At 47.6% G+C, this 18,665-nt stretch overlaps 1 protein-coding gene across 2 annotated transcripts; it reads right to left on the bottom strand.

Moving 5' to 3' along the window:
* Nucleotides 1-587: 587 nt before the first annotated feature.
* On the bottom strand, nt 588-14,354 carry LOC144274446 (uncharacterized). Of its 2 annotated transcripts, XR_013347879.1 has the most exons (3): nt 13,505-14,354; nt 12,681-12,746; nt 588-1,041 (listed from the first exon to the last, which is right to left on the bottom strand). XR_013347879.1 is itself a non-coding variant. In XM_077833283.1 (2 exons), exon 1 carries the CDS (start codon nt 5,433-5,435, stop codon nt 3,999-4,001), a length of 1,437 nt encoding a protein of 478 aa, XP_077689409.1. In that variant the 5' UTR covers nt 5,436-6,187; the 3' UTR covers nt 588-1,041; nt 3,988-3,998. The 2 variants fall into 2 exon arrangements, 1 of the variants encoding a protein (XP_077689409.1); XM_077833283.1 differs by lacking the exons at nt 12,681-12,746; nt 13,505-14,354 and adding an exon at nt 3,988-6,187.
* Between the last annotated feature and the right edge of the window lie 4,311 nt (nt 14,355-18,665).

Genomic DNA, 18,665 nt, shown 5'->3' on the forward strand with positions numbered 1-18,665 from the left:
TAATGTGTCTTTCTGTAAAGCATTCATCTAGGTTTTACTTGCCACTTTGAATGATCCTTGTAACGATTGCTGCCTGAGCACTAATTGTAGTCTGCAAATGTGCTGACTGCTCCTGTGTATGAATTTCTGTTGCAACCCACCCTGGGTAGGACACAAATAAAAAACTCATTGTGTTTTTAAGACTAATTTTTTATTAAACAGCAATACACATATTTCCATTTTTTACAAGGGACATGACGCTAAGCAGCACTCTCTCAAATGAGGCTCTCACAGCTGTGTGTAAGTCCAGCTGTCATTATGAAGCACGTGCCTAGGGGTAGAGTACAAGGGGTACTGTGATGAGCCGGAAACGTGAGAAATGGGCAGAGGGGACCTTGGGGAGGGCAAGGAAGGCAGTTCTCTATGGGCTGCAGGGGAAGTCAAGCACACAAAAGCAGAGGCATCAGCTTCCTGAGTTCCCGGAAGGTGCTCGACCCCGCTCTGCCCCAGGCCCTGTCCCCACTCCACTCCATTCCCCCAATCCCACCCCGCCTCTTCCTGCCCCACCATGCCTCTTCCCCTCCCGTTCCGCCCCCTCCCCCGCCTCTTCCTGCCCCTGCTCCTTCCCCCAAAGACCTCCTACACTCTGCTAAACAGCTTATCACTGACTGGTGGTAGGCGCTGATCGTAGGCTTCTGGTGGGTGCTGAGAACACACTATTTCTTTTCCATGGATGCTCCAGCCCCGGAGCATCCACAGAGTTGGTGCCTATGTGCATATGATCTGCCTGCAGCACAGAGACCTGAGCAGCTCTGATTGGTCCTCCATGAACTTTATCTTCACTCCTGCCCCTTTATTATCCATGCCTGCCCCCGTCTCTTCTCCTGGCTATCCATTCTGAGTTTTTTTTGTTTGTTTCTCTCCATGCTCTGTGCTCGCCATCTGCATAATCAGACAATTGAGGCACTGCTTGAAACATGTCCTCCTTACTCCTCCTCGTTCACCTCCTTATTTGATAGAGGTGGTCTGCCAGTGTGTAGGAGCTGGCCCTCAAGGGCACATCTGCAGAACCAAAAGAAACAATACACAGAATCAGTATTGTGAGTGCACTCACAGTCTTGAATCATAAAAGTTACATAAACATCTCTCTCATTTTCCCTTGGCAAGGACGTAGCATGGCAAGAGCAATAAACATGGTGAGTTCAGACCAGGGGAGAAAGGTGCAAGATGGGATAAAGGGTCTGAGTGGCTTCAAAAGGGAATCACAAGCATCTAGGGACACTATTCTGAATCCTGACACCATTTTCCGGGGGGAGAGGGGGTGATCGATGCTGACATCTCACTATTGAGAGTAACCAATGATGCAAGGGTGTATCTCCTGCATGCTTGAGGCTTCAGACTGGGTCTATATGCTGCTCTCCTGTGTGCTGCTTTTGTTCCTCCAGAAGCAATTGCCGATTGGTGCAGCAAACTTTCCTACAACAGGGAAAGAAACAAAGCAGCTCTGCCAGGGAACTTTTAGCAGAGGATTGCAGAGTATCTGCAGGAAAGTTTCCTAGTAATCTCTATGGAGGATTCCTGGGAAATCCCAGTGTGCATTAACAAATTTTTCCACAGGGTCCCTGATGCATAGCTGCACAGGGGAATGAGAAGCAGAAGCAAACAGTACCTCATGTGCACCATGTAACAAAATAAAAAGACACATCTACTTCATGTAACTATGCAGTATCAAAGCAAAATGAGTACTTACTGGAGCTCCCTGCTCCTGCTTCAGGCATGCCAGAGCCAGCCTGCTGGAACTGGTTAGACCCCTCCAGAATCAAAAGTAAGTCCTTGCTCAACACACCACCGGAGAACCCTGTCACCTACCCCACTTCCTCCACCAACATCCTCATCCACATCCTCCTTGTCCACCACTTCCTTCTCAGAGTTGAAACTCTGCTAGCTGCTGCCTCCAATCCCCCTGAAGCATCCAGGGGGCTCTTGGCAGTGGAGGTGAGGTTGCTGCCGAGGAAGGTGTGCAGCTCCTTGCAGGAGCAGCATATTTTCGGCACACCAGAGTGACGGTTGGCCTCCCTTGCCTTCTGGTATGCCTGCCTTAGCTCCTTGATCTTAACACAGGACTGCTGCATGTCCTTTCATGCCCTGCTCATCCATGCCATGAGCAATCTGCTCATAGGTATCAAAGTTCATATGGCTCGATTGGAGCTGCGACTGCACAGCCTCTTCTTCCTACAGATTCAACAGATCCAACAAAACTGGTATACTCCAGGTGGAAGCATGTTTGCTGCGGAAAGCCAGCTTGGTCAGCCTGGAAGTTGCAATATGAATTCTCCATACTGAGCAAACAGGAAGTGGAATTTCAAAAATCCCAGGAGCTTTTAATGCCACTCATCAAGGTGTTTTATTAGGTCAGTGTAGCAGGAGAGTTAAATTAGCTGGAGGAGGATTGTTGTCTGTACGCCTCTGCTGTTTTGTCAACGAAACCTGACTTTTGTTGACAAAATTATGTCGTATAGAAAGGCCTAAGTGTCTTGAGCAGAGCAATGAATTTAACCTCCCAGACTCATCTTTTCAAAATGTTGTACAGGTTTCCTTTGATGATAGGAACTGATAGATCAGATATAGAGTGATCATTCTGTGAAATCACACACAGATGTGATGGGGTGTTTTTGTCTTATCATTTTCCTGTGAGAGTTCATTTGAGAGTGTAGTGATTGCCTCATTTTACCCACTGGGGCATTTAATGCACTGGATGGTATACGTTGTGATAGGCATGTGTAAGATCCATGAATCATGAAAGGTGTGTTGTGTGGGGGTGTTGATCAATTCAATATGGAAAAATGCAAAGTACTCCACTTAGGAAAGAACAAACAGCTGAATACATTCAAAATGGGACATGACTGCCTAGGAAGGAGTACTGTGGAAAGGATTCTGGGGGTCACAGTGGATCACAAGCTAAATGAGTCAACAATGTAACACTGTTGCAAAAAATGCAAACTTCAATTTGGGATGTATCAGCAGGAGTGTTGATTGAAAAAACTGGGTTTGCTTAGTCTGGAGAAGAGAAGACATAACGGTTTTCAAGTACCTAAAAAGTTGTTTCAAAGAGGAGGGTAAAAAATTGTTCTCCTTTACTTCTGAGAATAGGACAAGAAGCAATGAGCTTAAATTACATCAAGGAAGGTTTAGGTTGGACTTCAGGAAAACTACCTGTCAGGGTAATTAAGCACTGGAACAAACTTCTTAGGGAGATTGTGGAATCTCTGTCATTGGAGGTTCTTAACAACAGGGTGGACAAACACCTGTCAAGAATGGTCCAGCTATTAGCAGTTCTGCCTTGAGTGCAGGGGACTGGACTAGGTAATCTATTGAGGTCCCTCCTAATCCTACACTTCTATGATTCTGTGGTTGTAGCAGTAGAGATATGTCTGCAGGTTATATGGGTTACCTCAAAGAAGAATTTCTGGACAAATGTACTATAAAAGCAATGATAAACCTGAGATACCTCAATGATATTTTCAACTTCTGGACAGACACCTTAAACTCCCTCATAGAATTTCACCGTAATTTCAACACATCCATTAAACTCTCTCTGGAACACTCCCAAATTAACATCAGCTTTCTGGATACCACGATCAGCTTGAAAAAACGGTTACTTTCTCGTAACTGTTGTTCTTCAAGATGCATTGTTCACGTCCATTCCACATTAGATGTGCGCGCGCCGTATGCCCCAGCGTCGGAAACTTTTTCCCTTAGCGGCTCCCGTCAGGCTGGTGGGGCCCCCGAGTGGTGCCACTGTACCGTGCATATATACCCCTGCCAGCCCGACCCCCTCCAGTTCCTTCTTGCCGGCGACTCTGACAGAGGGGTAGGAGGGTGGGTGGTTGAATGGACGTGAACAACACATCTCGAACAACAACAGTTACGAGAAAGTAAGTAACCAGTTTTTTTTTCCTTCAAGTGCTTGTTCACGTCCATTCCACATTAGGTGAATCACGAGCTTACCTCTGGAGGAGTCATGGAACAACTGCTCGGAGGACCGCTCTGCCAACCGCCACGTCCTCTCTGGCCTGCTGGTTGACCGTGTAGTGGGTCATGAAGGTGTGCACCGAGGACCAGGTGGCTGCTCTGCAGATCTCCTGGATCGGGACCTGTGCCAGGAACGCCGTGGAAGTCGCTTGCGCCCTGGTCGAGTGGGCCGTGACCGGAACACCTGCAAGCTCATAGCATGCCCAGATGCAGCTTGTAATCCAAAACGAAATCCGCTGCGCCAACACTGGGAGGCCCTTCATCCTCTCGGCTACAGCCACAAACAGCTGTGCAGATTTGCGAAAGGGCTTGGTGCGCTCCAAATAGAATGCCAGTGCTCGACGCACATCCAGGGTGTGCAAGCTGCGGTGACTCGAGTCCGTATGGAGTTTTGGAAAGAACACCGGCAGACAAATGTCCTGGCCCAAATGGAATTGGGAGACCACCTTAGGGAGAAACTTGGGATGCGGCCGGAGCTGCACCATGTCCTTGTGAAATACTGTATACAGTGGCTCAGAGGTGAGGGCCCTCAATCTGGACACCCTTCTGGCCGAGGTAATGGCAACCAGAAATGCCACCTTCCAGGAAAGGTGGAGGAGGGAACAAGAAGCAAGGGGCTCGAAAGGGGGTCCCATGAGTTTAGAGAGGACCAGGTTAAGGTTCCATGGAGGGACTGGTGGGTGGGAGTACGGGAACATCCTCTCCAACCCTTTAAGGAACCATCCCACCATTGGGTGGGAAAATACCGAGCCCCCCGAGAACCCCGGATGGAAGGCGGAGATGGCCGCCAGGTATACTCTGAGTGAGGACGGGGCTAGCCCTCGCCTCTTGAGGTGCAGGAGATACTCCAGGATGGCCTGAACCGGGGCCTGGCACGGCCGCACCTGCCAGGGTTCACACCAACACGAAAACCTTTTCCATTTGGCCATATAGGCCACCCTGGTAGAGGGCTTCCTACTGCCAAGCAGAATCTGCTGCACTGGAAGGGAGCACTGGCTCTCCAGGGCGTTTAGCCACAGAGCCTCCACGCCATCAGGTGCAGTGACTGTAGGTCGGGGTGGAGAAGCCGCCCGCCGTCCTGTGTAATAAGGTCCCGGTGTAGGGGCAGGACTACTTGGGCTGCCACCGACAGCTCTAGGAGTGATGTGTACCAGTGCTGGTGGGCTCAGGCTGGGGCGATGAGGATCACCGCCGCCCTGTCCCTGTGCACCTTGAGTAGGACCTTGTGCACCAAGGGGAGCAGGGGGAAGGCATACATCAAGCCCCCCCTCCACGGGATCGCAAACATGTCCGCGAGCAAGCCCAGGCTGTGGCCCTGGAACATGCAGAAACACGGGCACTGGGCGTTGGCTCTGGTGGCAAAAGCACAACGTCCGCCCTGAGCGTCCACTCGTGCATGCGGTACGACCACCAGCTTGTTTCATACCCCCGGGAGATAGGACGCCTCAAGGTGAATTGCATGGGCTATGCAAAAGTCCCAGAGGAGGAGAGCCTCGAGACAGAGTAGCGAGGAACGAGCCCCACCCTGTTTGATCATATCAAACATGGCAGTAGTGTTGTCTGTCAGAACTGTCACGCTGTGACCACTCAAGAGTGGCGTGAAAGGTCTGGCAGGCGAGACAAACAGCCCTGAGCTCCTTCACATTTATATGGAGCAACCTCTCTGCTCCGGACCACAACCCCTGCATCATGAGGTCCCCCAGGTGAGCCCCCCATCCATGGTCTGATGCGTCTGTCACCAGCGTCAGGTCCGGTTGTGGGGCGGCAAAGGGGATGCCTTCACAAATCACAGGCTGGGACTGCCACCACAGCAGGGAGTCAAGCACGTCGCTTGGGGCTGTCACAAACAAATCCAGGGGGTCCCTGCCTGGGCGGTACACCCGAGCGAGCCACGCCTGCAGAGTCCTGAGCCTCAGTCTGGCATGCCTGACCACATGCATGCATGCTGCCATGTGGCCCAGCAGCCACAGGCAGCACCTGGTCGCTGTCATTGGAAACTGGTGCAGGGAGGCCACCGCTTGCTGGATAGCCCGGAATCGGGATACCGGAAGGCTTGCCCTGGCCTGCACCGCGTCCAAGATCACCCCTATGAATTCCACTCTCTGCGTGGGTACGAGCGTGGACTTGGGGACGTTGACCAGGAGCCCCAGCTCACGGAACAATCTCAGGGCCACCTCCACATGGCCCCACACACTTCCTCCTCGGATCGGCCCGCCAGGAGCCAGTCGTCGAGGTACGGGTACACCTGGATTCTCTGCCTCTGTAAGAAGGCCACCACCACCACCATGCACTTCGTGAACACCCTTGAGGCCGTGGCTAGACCGAACGGGAGAACCACAAACTGGTAATGTTCTCGGCCCATGGTGAAGAGTAGGAATCGCCAATGTGCTGGGTGGATGGCGATATGAAAGTACACATCCTTCATGTCGAGGGTGGTGTACCTGTCCCCCGGATCCAGGGAAGGGATGATGGTGCCCAGAGAGACCATGCGGGACCGGGCCTTGACCAGGAATTTGTTGAGACCGCGCAGGTCTAGGATGGGGCCCAAGGCCCCCTTTGGCCTTGGGATGAGGAAGTACCAGGAGTAGAAACCCTTCCCCCTTAGGCTGTGCGGCACCACCTCTACTGCCCCCACCTCTAGCAGCAAGCCGACTTCCTTCTCTAGGAGATGTTCGTGAGGGGGGTCCCTGAAGAGGGACGGGGAAGGGCGGTGAGAGGCGGGGAGGGAGGCGAACTGTAGTGACTACCCGTTCCGCACCATGCATAAGACACAACTGTCTGATGTAATGGTGGACCACGCATGGGAGAAACGAGACTGGCGGTTCAGGAAACAAAGGGACTGATCCAGCAACTGGTCTGGTACGCTGTCCTCAAGCGCACCTTCAAAAGCCTGGCTTAGTGGCCGGCTAGGGTTTGTGCTGGCCTTGGTTGTGGCCTGATGCGTTATTGTTGTTGTGCTGTCGGCTGTTATCCCTGCCTCGCCTACAGTAAGGCTCATGCCTATGGTACTGGCGTACAGGGAGGCTGCAGCTAAAAGGGCTTCCTCTGGGTCACCGGGGTGTGCATACTCAGCGACTTGAGCGTAGCTCGCGGGTCCTTGAGGCTATGCAGCCTTGTGTCTGTCTCGTCCAAGAAGATCCCAGACCCTTTGAAGGGGAGGTCCTGGAGTGTATTCTGGAGCTCAGGTGGCAGGCCTGACTCCTGGAGCCATGCCGAGCGCCTCACAAACCACCCTGACGCGATTGTTCTAGTTGCCGCGTCTGCCGAATCCAGGAGACCTGGAGAGAGGTCTTGGCTACTGCCTTGCCCTCATCCACCAGTGCCGTGAACTCCTGTTGGGAACCTTGCGGGAGGTTGTCCTTAAACTTCTCAACCGCCGCCCAGGAGTTGAAACTGTGCCTGTTGAGGATGGGCTGATGGTTCGCAATCCTCAGCTGAAGGCCCCCAGATGAGTACACCTTTCTGCCAAAAAGGTCCAGGTGTTTCGCCGCCAGGCCTTAAGGGCCAGGCCCTTCTGTCCATGGCGCTCCCTTTGGTTTACCGCTGAGACCACTAAGGAGCATGGACTTGGGTGCCAGAACAGGAACTCATAGCCTTAGATGGGACAAAGTATTTACGCTCCACTCCTTTGGCCATTGGCGCACTGGAGACCGGGGTCTGCCATATAGTCTTATAGTTGCACTGAATGGTCTTAATGAGTGGGAGCACTATTCTGGATGGACCTTCGGGGCTCAAAATGTCCACCATGGGGTCCTCCTGCTCAATCATCTCCTCGGACTGAACCCCAAGTTTTGGGCGACCCTGCACAGCAATTCCTGGTGGGCTCTATGGTCTATCGGCGGAGGGCCGGACACCTCTGTACCTGCCACCGCCTCATCGGGGGAAGACAAGAAGGTTAGCTGCTGTTCGACCCCCTCTGGTTGCTCCCCATCTCCCGTGGGAGGGGCCTCCAGCTCAGGCTGGGCAGGGAGTCCATGGGACAGCACCGGGATCGGTGCCGGTCTCTCCGGTCCATGCTGGGGGGATGCTGGAGGCCTGGATACTGTTGCCTACGGCACCGTCTGGAGTCGGTGTGGGGACCGGGACCGCTGCATTGAGTAACTTGCCCTGGACAGGGCCTCTTGGCGCTCCTGATAGGCCAAGGGGGTCCAGAAGGGCCAATGGCTTGGCGGCCCCCATTGGAGTTGCCAGCTCCCCTGAAGGTCCCTGCTGTCCGGGGCCCAGTGCAGGTAGCTATAGCAGCCGGAGTCGGTGCCGGACTGCAGTGACACCGATCGCAAAGGCTATGGCGGTGCCAACGATCTGCGCCAGCGGGAGAACGAGCGGCTCCTGGCTAAGCGGGAGCAGGAGCGGTACTGGTATCCCCCCGACCGGGACCAGCGTTCCCTGGAGTGGGACCATCTGCGGGAGTCCTCTGGAGAGGGCCATCTCAACTCCTCCTGGTGCCAGTCTCTGGCATCCCCGGGACCGGGACCAGCGTTTCCTGGAGTGGGACCGTCTGCGGGAGTCCTCTGGAGAGGGCCATCTCAACTCCTCCTGGTGCCAGTCTCTGGCATGCCCTTTCCAGTGTTTCTTTGCATCAACCCACTGCCGGTGCCGCATCCTCCTTCTGGGCCCCTGGCAAGTGTGAGTCCGCAGAGTCGAAGCTCAACCGGGACCAACTCTGGGAGCGGTGCCAGGACGGTGTCCTCGAGCGGCACACCATTGCCAGCTTACCCCTCGATGGCACCCGAGGCATGGGTGCCGGAGGGTTCTCCCCATGCGGGAGGGGGCTTACCGCTGACAGCTCAATGAGGTCCTTTGCAGCCTCAAAAGGTGCCAGGCGTAGAGGGCTGATCTGTTATGCCCTCGAGCCCATCGTCCGCACTGAGCTCACTTAGGTCTGGGCTCGGTGGGGCTTGTGCTGCCAGGACCACCAGTACCTCTCAGCCTTCCCGCTCTTATCGGCGGTTGGGGCCTTGGAGGTGCCGGTCTCCTGTGCGGGGAACGACCGCGCCTTTCTTAGGCTGCGCCGGGGGGCTGCACCAGGGGCCGCACCGGGGAGGACGAGCGGTGCTACAGGGCCTGGCGCTCCAGGGCCCACGTTTACGGTGCTTAGCCAGTGCCAGGTCTCTTGACAGCTCCGGGGCACTACACACTGAGGAAGCCTGAGCTGGCATCAGGCGCTCCGGGCCCGGCAGCTGCAATGCGGCCTCCATCAACAGCTGCTTTAGGCAAAAGTCTCCTTTCCTGGTCCTTGGCTTAAAAGCCTTCCAAATCCTACACTGTTCAGTTTGATGTCCGTCCCCCAGGCAATGTAGACACGAGTCGTGGGGGTCACTAACTGGCACAGATTTGCAGCATGTGGCGCAAGCCTTGAAGCCGTGGGCCTGCGGCATACCCCGTGGCCCGGGGCAGGTGCTGGAGGCCTCCAAGGACCTAATGACTTAAGTGTACACAATCTGTATGTAAACGAACTGATAACAGCTACTCTAAAGGCTAAGGGACTGCTCTTCTACGAGAGAGAGAGAGGTTGTTCCAATGCCGTCACCAATGGTAAGAAGGAACTGGAGGGGGTCAAGCCGGCGGGGGTATATATGCACAGTGCAGTGGGGCCACGTGGGGGCCCCACCGGGAGCCGCTAAGGGAAAAAGTTTCTGACATTCGTGCACGCGGCGCGTGTACACCTAATGTGGAATGGATGTGAACAAGCACTCGAAGACGAACAATGGAACCCTACAGACAACCATATATAAGAAACCCACAGATCACCACACCTACCTTCATAGATTCAGTAACCAAGAAATCTATTATCTACAGGCTAGCACTCAAATACCACAGAATATGCTCCAAGGAGAAAGACTAGCATATACAACCTAACACTTAAAACAGCCTTCAGCAAACAAGGACATTCCACCAGAGAAGTAGATCACATCATGGAATGCACCACCCAAATACCCCAAGAGAACCTGCTTCAATACAGAAATAAAATCCCCTCTGACCACACACCCCTAGTTGTTACCTACCACCCTACACTGGAACCCATATGGGGTATCATCAAACTACAACCTATACCTGACAGGGACTCCATCCTGAAAGAAATCTTTTCTGAACCCCATCTTCTGGCCTTCAAACCATTTCCATCCTCTCCAGGCTCACTCCCAGACGCAAGCTCCTCACAAACAAGGACACACCAACTCAAAGTAGCAAAAGACCCTGCCAGAACAGATGCCAAACCCACACACGTATCTCCACTGCTACTATGATCACCCCTCCCCCCACAATATACCTTTCAAGATCCATAGATCATACACATGCCTATCACAACATGTGATGTATTTCAACCAGTGCAATAAATGCCCCCAACAATAATTATGGAGGTGGAACCAGACAATCCCTATGCTCTCAAATGAACTCACAGAGGAAAATTATAAAAGACAAAAACACCCCATCACCTGTGCGTGAACACTCTTCACAAAGTGATCATTCTGTATCTGACCTATCAATCTTCATCCTCAAAGGAAACCTGTACAAATACTTTCAAAAGTTGTGCCTGAGAGCTTAAATTCCTAACTCTGCTAAACACTAAAAATCATGAATTGAACAGAAACTGGATTTATGGCTTATAACAATCCGTAACCCATCAACCTCCTCCTTTTGTCCTATGACTGCAAAGATGTAAATGGGCCATTCTACCTTGAATGGTCCCTTACAATATTGCTAACTACTTATGCTAAACAATCTGTTCCACTTTGCATTTTGCTTGACACTGGCAGTACCTTTCACAGACCTGAAAAAGAACTCTGTGCTGCTCGAAAGCTTGTCTCTTTCACCAACGGAAGTTGGTCCAATAAAAGATATTACCTCACCCACCTTGTGTCTCTAATAGCCTGTGACTGAAACAGCTATAACTACACTGCATGTAATTTGTAGAAACAGGCAGACAAATTCAGAATGGAAACTATAATTTCTTGTCTCAGATGGACCTCTATCTCTGTCAGAGATTAGTTTGGGTTGCATTAACTGTTCCAGAGGCAATTCAGACTTTATCCAGCCTTCACGGATTGGCCATGCTCCTTTCACCCAACTGCCAGATAAGTACTTTCAAAGCAGTGCTGCAACACTGGATTCATATTAGAAGAGGCATCTAAACCCTTAACAATATCTACTGATTCAAACTGTATTAATTATACACTGTGACAAAGTTCCTCCTCTACCTTGGTGGGTCTTGTGCTTATTGGCGGATTTGCTCGCCTTGGAGCTTCGTGGCAACCCTCAGTTTGGCCGTTTTTGTGAACCCACAGTCCAGGTCAACTCCTCCTGTGTCTGACCAGGTGTTGGGAGGTTTGGGGGGAACCTGGGCTGCCCTCTACTCCGGGTTCCAGCCCATGGCCCTGTGGAATGCAGCTGTCTAAAGTGCCTCGTGGAACAGCTGTACAACAGTTACAACTCCCTGGGCTACTTCCCCATGGCCTCCACCCAACACCTTCTTTATCCTCACCATAGGACCTTCCTCCTGGTGTCTGATAATGCTTGTACGCCTCAGTCCTCCAACAGTATGCGTTCTCACTCTCAGCTCCTAGCACCTCTTGCTCCCAGCTCCTTACACGTGCACCACAAACTGAAGTGAGCTCCTTTTTAAACACAGGTACCCTGATTAGCCTGCCTTGATTCTAGCAGCCTCTTGATTGGCTGCAGGTGTTCTAATCACCCTGTCTTAATTGTCTCCAGAAGGTTCCTGATTGTTCTGGAACCTTCCCTGTTACCTTACCCAGGGAAAAGGGACCTACTTAACCTGGGACTAATATATCTGCCTTCTATTACTCTCCTGTAGCCGTCCGGCCCGACCCTGTCACAATACATGGACTCAAGGCGTAGTCACTGCAGACAGAACTAATCACAGGTAGGTCAGATTGGACAAGAGATCAACCACAGAAAGAAAATTAGGTAAATTTTCCATTCTGGATCCTGACCAAAACTAGTTTAGGATTAGGAGCAATAAGGAAAAAATGTAGGAAGGACAAAAGAAATGCAAAAGACTCCTACAGATTCTATTTTAAAAACACATCCATCCATCCATCCATCATCTAGTTTGAGCACCTTCCTGCTATAGGTTTCTTTTGCAAAGAGTTGAAGATCAAGCCCATACTGCTTTATAGAAATGATGGATGACCACGTGGGCAGCTTCCCAGATCTCCTCTGTGGTTCCAGAGGCTCTTTCAACCCAGGAAATCACTATGGAACGAAGGCTTTGGTCCCTTTTGGAATCTGTTTGTAGCTGTCTGCTTCAGTAATTCAGCACTTAATCCACTTAGCTATGGAAAATTTAGATGCTTTCAGACCCAGCAATTGGATAAAAGGAAACAAAATTTTTTTTTTATCAATGGGTTCAACTAAGTTATATTTTAACTGTTCTTCACGGACAACCATCTCTTATTGATGTTTAGGTTTGGGGAAAATGAAGAAAAAATGTTCTTCAGTGAGATATTGAAAAAGAGTTCAGTAAAGGCTTGTACTAGCGATATTTCAATTCAATAATTAACAGAAAGTATGTCTTAATTAACAGAAGTACAGGGAATTAGATGCCATTGGTTCAAGTGGATGGATGATGAGAACTTATAGTACTGTAGGCAGGTCCCAGGTAGGGAATGTAGGCTTAACTGTTTTGAAAAGACCAAAAAATGTCTTACCTGATAATTTTCTGTTAGCAGCTTCTCTCCTCATTTATCCGAAATGGGTAAGGCCTCTTGTGACTGCTGTGAGAAGGGTCAAAAGACTAGTATTTAATTGGGCCAGAAGCTATAGGCAGAGATTATTCATAAACTTTTGTCTATTAATGCGATGTGTAGCTTTGTGAGCTAGAGATTATATTTTAGCTCCATGGTGGGGGATTAATGAACTTCCTCTGGGAATTAAAATTAGTGGACGGTAATTACTACAGATCCAAAGACAGGTAAACTCCTCCAGAGAATTACAACCCCCATCCAGGGAATTACATATACTGGTTCAGATTGGGTCAAGAGCCCTAGCAGACAAAGAAAAAGCTTTGGTATAAAGCGTTAGTCCAAATTGGCTGAGACACCCTCTTTTTGAACAAAGAACTGACATGATCCTGTAACCAAGAGGGCAAAACCCTGCTGGGAAGGGTGTGAAGGACTGGAAACCAGCCAAGATCTCCATGTGGACAGTGGTTACACTGTGTAAGTTTAGCATGGCTGTAGACTGGTTATTGCTTTTTGTTTTCTCTCTGCATTTGTCGTAAAATAAATATACAGTGGTTTGTGAAAGCCGACTGGTCACTGGAAACCACTGTCACAGCCCCAGGGAGAGAGCAGAACAGCAGGTGCTGTACTAAAGTCAGACCTACCAGTATAAACTCAAGTGTATTGCAGGGGAACTGCAAAACTAAATCCCTGGTTTGGAAGGAGAGGGGCAGCTAAAGGCCTGAGACTTAAGAGGAGTGACATTGAGCAGACAGAGGAGCAGCTAACCCCAAAACTGAGACACTCCTCACCTATAGAATTCACAGAGCGTCTAATGTTGTTTCTGGAGGCTCCAGGACTCAGTAAGCCCTGTCCATCAACTCAAGCCACCAAAAGTTCTTCCAAAGCTGTAGAAACCAATTATTAGTATTAAGTCAACTTGAAATTATCCAGACTAATCTTAAATCAGGCATAAATTTGTTTCCCCTCTAGAAAAAAGTTCCAATCTGTATTCTAGTCATTTACCAGACTAGCAGTGTTGATTGAATAATGAGGGAAGCTGCTAGCAGAAAGAAAATCAGGTAGAAAAATGAACAAAAAACCCCCTTCATTTTGCTGCACAGATGCTTAATTTAAATGGAAAGTAGCAAGCAGTAATTCACAGACATGCGAGCGGGGGGGAGGGAGAGCACAATTTCAATGAATACACTCGGCAGAAATAGAAGTTCCACCCCATATGAAACATATGTTTTGTAATTTAAGAAATTATTAGGGAACCAACCCAGCAACACCTTTTTACCAACACACGCCCCTGCAGATGAATGGAAAACTACTTTGCAGTTCTTACTTGTGCAAGGTGCAAGACTTTCCCTAAGGGTCTGCTGATGGGTGTAATTCCCATGCTCCTGATAGGCCCTTCCTATGGTGAATTGTGACTTTGGGCCGGGGCCAACGCCCTGGCAGGCCAGTGTGTCTCAAAGCTGTATGTCCTAGCTGAGCAAGAGTGAGTTTGTGGCAGCAGTGCATATCTCACCCTCTGAAGCACCCGGAAAGCTGCTTATAAACACATGCATGCATTCCCCCCACCCTTGGGTTATGATTTGATACTTGCAATGTTTCTCTGCTGCAGGGGAGTTTGAGAGACTCTACCAGAAGAATGCTGCTCTGGTAATTCCTCTGCTCTGGAAAGGGAGACTGGAGCTAGAAGTTCAAATGAAGTAACTACTGCACCAAAAATGAATAAAAAGTTATAGAACAATGTGGTCAGACAGAACTGAACCAGTAACTTTTTTTTTGCACCCAGAGGTAGCAATTCTGTGGGCCCTAGTTGAAGAGCAGGCCTTAGTCCTGGAACCTCCAGCAACACTGGATGAACTCTGAATTCCACAGGTTAGATGCATTACCCATTTGTGACATATGAGGAGAGAAGCTGTGCCACAGAAATGCTGTCATACGGAACTTTGATAAACATTGGATGATCTACCAGAGACTTAGAAAAGCTTGCGTTTACGACATTGCTCAATCATGAAATGGGAGATATGGTAAAAGGTCTTAGGCACAGGTCTAGATTTTCCTTAAAAGAAAAGGAGGACCTGGATGCCCATATTCCTGCATAGACCAAAAACACTGAACGTCTGCAGGAAGCCAGAAGCATTTCTGCTTTGGAGTAGTATACCATCTTGGTTAGGACTTGTCAGGCAATACTCAAGATGTCAAGTTCAAATCTAAGTTAGAATGCAAATGACAACTGTAGGCTAGAAGATCATTCCCACCGGGAAGATGGATCAGAGACTACATTCTTGGCCAGTCTGAGATAAATTTAACTTGCTTTTTGATTCTTTTTTTCAGGTTGTTTTAACAGAATCATCATAGTTGTATGTATCACCTTCTCATTTTGTCTCAATTTGAGTCATGGAAGATGACTGTTACATCTCATTTGAAAGAGGTAATGTTCCCTAATACAAACACTGACTGAACCAGCTTTCTACAGCTGAGTTTTTTCTTGTGTTTAAGTAAACAAGCAAAATGGAAAGCTGACATAAGTCAAACCTTAGCATGTAGTATTTACCATTACAGTCTTATTATTTTGTATCATCACACAGGTTAGGTACAAAGAAAAAATTGCAGATTTTTATTAGCAGATAGGCCAAGCTCATGAACTTGAAGGACCAGAGAAAGACAGTATGATTTAATGGAGGGCTTGTATAGTGTTATCTGCAATCCTGTTGCAAACACTATTTTTTTATTTTAAATAAAGATCAACTCAAAGCAGTATAGTTTAGACTGCATTTGATTTGAACCCACTACAGAGAGAGACTCAACACAGACCCCTTTTTATTTTCTGGAATCTATTTTACTCACGTTTACCTATTTGAAGGTAGTCATGGGCGATAAAGCCATTTAAAAAAATAGGCAAGGATTCAGCCTGAATCTGTTGTGTAGCTAGTGGGCATGATCTCAGTCAGACATTCTTGTCTGACTCATACAGGAAACTAGGTTTGGAGTAATGAAAAGTATGTTTCTAATAACTCTCACTTATGAAAGGGCTGCTCCAACCCAGATGCTATAAACTGCCACTTTTTTAACAAACAAGATATTTAGGGACTTGATTATCATTTGTTCTGCAGCTCCTTTACTGTTCCAATAGTGTAAAAGAGTCTGAATCACATTTATACTCACTTCACTGCCAAAGCAGCATCAGAAAGCCTGTGATTAAATGAGAATAAAGCTCTAAGGTGTTTTGAGCTAGTCAAAAAGAGAGGAGGGCAACTTACAGGTTCCAGACATGAGGGGAGCCCTGTTTAAACAGGAAGCACTTATTTGTCCCTGACACAGGGTAAGTAAAGCAAGTACTGAAAGATTTTTAAGTGGTAGAGAACCTTTTCAAGTCAAAACAGAAAAGGTGAGGGCTGCTGTATCTGGGCCTGGAAGACAAAGGATGCAGCATCCTGGCCCAATAGAAATCTCAGTATAGAGAACCCTAATAGTTTCAGCAGTTTCTCTACTGCTGTTGCTGAGTTTAATTCTTTTGATTTTTGTCAACTATTGTATATTGGGTGTTATTCTTTGTTCAACCTTTTTTGTGGAGGAAAGCTAAAATGTGGCACCATTAAGATATTCGTAAGTTTCAGTTTCTATTTCCAAAAAGGACCTCATTGTCAGATGTAACAGTTTATTTCTACATATGACTAGAGGTTACTGAACACCTTTCCCATTTGAGATGATCTCATTTTGAAGACAGACAAAAAGCAGTTTAAGCACAATTTTTTACTAGTGGCAGGCCTCTTCACAACTTCTACTACTACTTGTATATCACTTTAGTAAATTCCAGTCAATTGCACATGTGCAAATTCAAGGATGATAAGATTGTATAAGTATAACTAAGGACCTTATTTGGTCTGTCGAACTTTTATTAATGATGACATGGGAGAAGAAAACCCACTTTAACAAAATATTTTTTAAATTGGTTAGTAAAAGTTATTCAATAGAAGATTCTATTCTGGAAAGTAACTAAAAAGGGCACTGTAGTTTCAAGTTTCTTGATTCAGACTTCTTCATATCAAGTGTTCAATTTAGAAATTAAAATGTGTTTCTTCTATACTTCCAGTCCTGCAAACTAACCTGGCTTCTAATAGTGAAACAGGGTTCTTTTCTTCTCATATCACCAGTAATAGAAGTTCTGCAGGTCAAATAAGGTCCTCACAGTTATACCTGTGAGTTCCCAGTATCTTCCGTGAGTCCATACAGGTTTAACAAGGAATTTAGTAAAACACTGATGCAAAATTAGTAGACGTATCCAACTCAGTTTCTTAAACACACTGGCTCTACAGCGATAATAGGAGCTAAAGGCATCAAAAACCTGTTGCTGAAGCAAAAAAGTGACAATACACAGGAGTATTCCTGTTGAACAGGAAGATACCATTTTAATGGTCACTTTTGAGAGAACCATGCCTTAAACTGTTTATCAAAAAACACTTTGCATCCCAATGTTCCTGGTGCAGGCTTTGCAGCAGTCAAATAATGAATAGGGTTCTCAGAGCTGTGCTGTCCTTGTGCACTGGTAAACTAACTAAAAACAGCTGTTAGTTTCGGTGACATTCAAAAACTGAAAAGTCAGTTTGCTCACTGAAAGGAGGAAATAGATAGGGAAAGATCTGTAAGCAGATAATCGCTCAAACAATGGGGAAAAAAATAAAATATTGTATGAGAATACTTTTCCAAAGCTTTCATTAAGTTTCTCTTTCCAATTCTCCTACTGCAGGCAAATTCATAATAGCCTAATGCTAAGACATTCAATGGAAAATACAATCACCAATTCAGCTATTTTTAGCCATTATATTTAAACAAACCAGGAAGCTAACTAAGGCTATGTCTACACTGCACACTTTACAATGGCGCAGCTGTGCCGCTGCAGCCGTACCGTCGTAAGGTGCGCTCTGTGGCCACTCTGTCACCAGGAGAGCACTCTCCCGGCTACCAAATAAAACCACCTCCAATGAGAGGCAGTAGGTTCACACCAGTACTTTTCATCGTTAAAACTTTTGTAATTCAGGAGGCATTTTTTCACATCCTTGGGCAACAAAAGTTTTAGCGATGAATGTGCCAGTGTAGACAAAGCCTACGTATGGAGATTTTTTCAAAAGATTTTACAAACGCTCACCACTGTTTCAATTCATTCAAACTGAATGTCGCTTCAGCGACAGTTGCCATTTTACTGATACTTCCTAGCAGAAAACAAGTCTGACAAATTTGAGGGAGAAAATGTCAATCAGAATAGAAAACAAGCATAAGCTTTCAGAGTTGTACGTTATTTAATTTTTTTAACAGTGGTTTAATATACATATTGTCAAATACTTACCTTAAAGTTTGAAAAACTCCTACATCATCCTTTCATATGATAAATAGCACTGTCTCCATCACAAACTATGCTAGGAAAGAATGATGGGGGGCAGATTTACAAAAAGTATCGAGGTGCTGAAGGAGCAGACAAGCACTTTTGTACGCCCCACTAGGTGACTGTTTGCATCATTACGCACCTAAATACATGTATAAATCAGATCTAGTGACTTCCTGCTTTGATGTAAGACCTTGAGTTTCGTTGTAATTACTGATCAGAAATCTTACTGAAGTTTAACTTCTGTAGTTTTGTCTTATGAAAGTTTTTTGCTGCATAAGAAAATTTAGTTCTCTCTTCCTCCCCTACCTGCAACTTCAAGGGTCAAAGTGGAAAAAGAATAGCTTATATACTGTTTGTTCCGCTTAATAGGCTACGCTTTCTTTCACATCTTTCAATGTTTGGCCTTGAAACTCTGCACTTTACAGAGAAATGTCAACCAAATAGAATCTCAAGCTCCTGCTTAGTCCTGGAGCTTGCTGTATTGCAATTTACTGTGGAACAAGAAAACCAAGTAAGTTTGAGTATCCACAACATCAGATACCTTGTAATACTGACTAATACGTAGCATACCAGTT

Source organism: Eretmochelys imbricata, chromosome 1 (genome assembly GCF_965152235.1).
Source record: "Eretmochelys imbricata isolate rEreImb1 chromosome 1, rEreImb1.hap1, whole genome shotgun sequence".
NCBI lineage: Eukaryota > Metazoa > Chordata > Testudines > Cheloniidae > Eretmochelys > Eretmochelys imbricata.

Excerpts from the sequence above, each read along its gene's own strand:
- LOC144274446 (XM_077833283.1), bottom strand. The coding sequence starts at position 5,435 with ATGAAACAAGCTGGTGGTCGTACCGCATGCACGAGTGGACGCTCAGGG.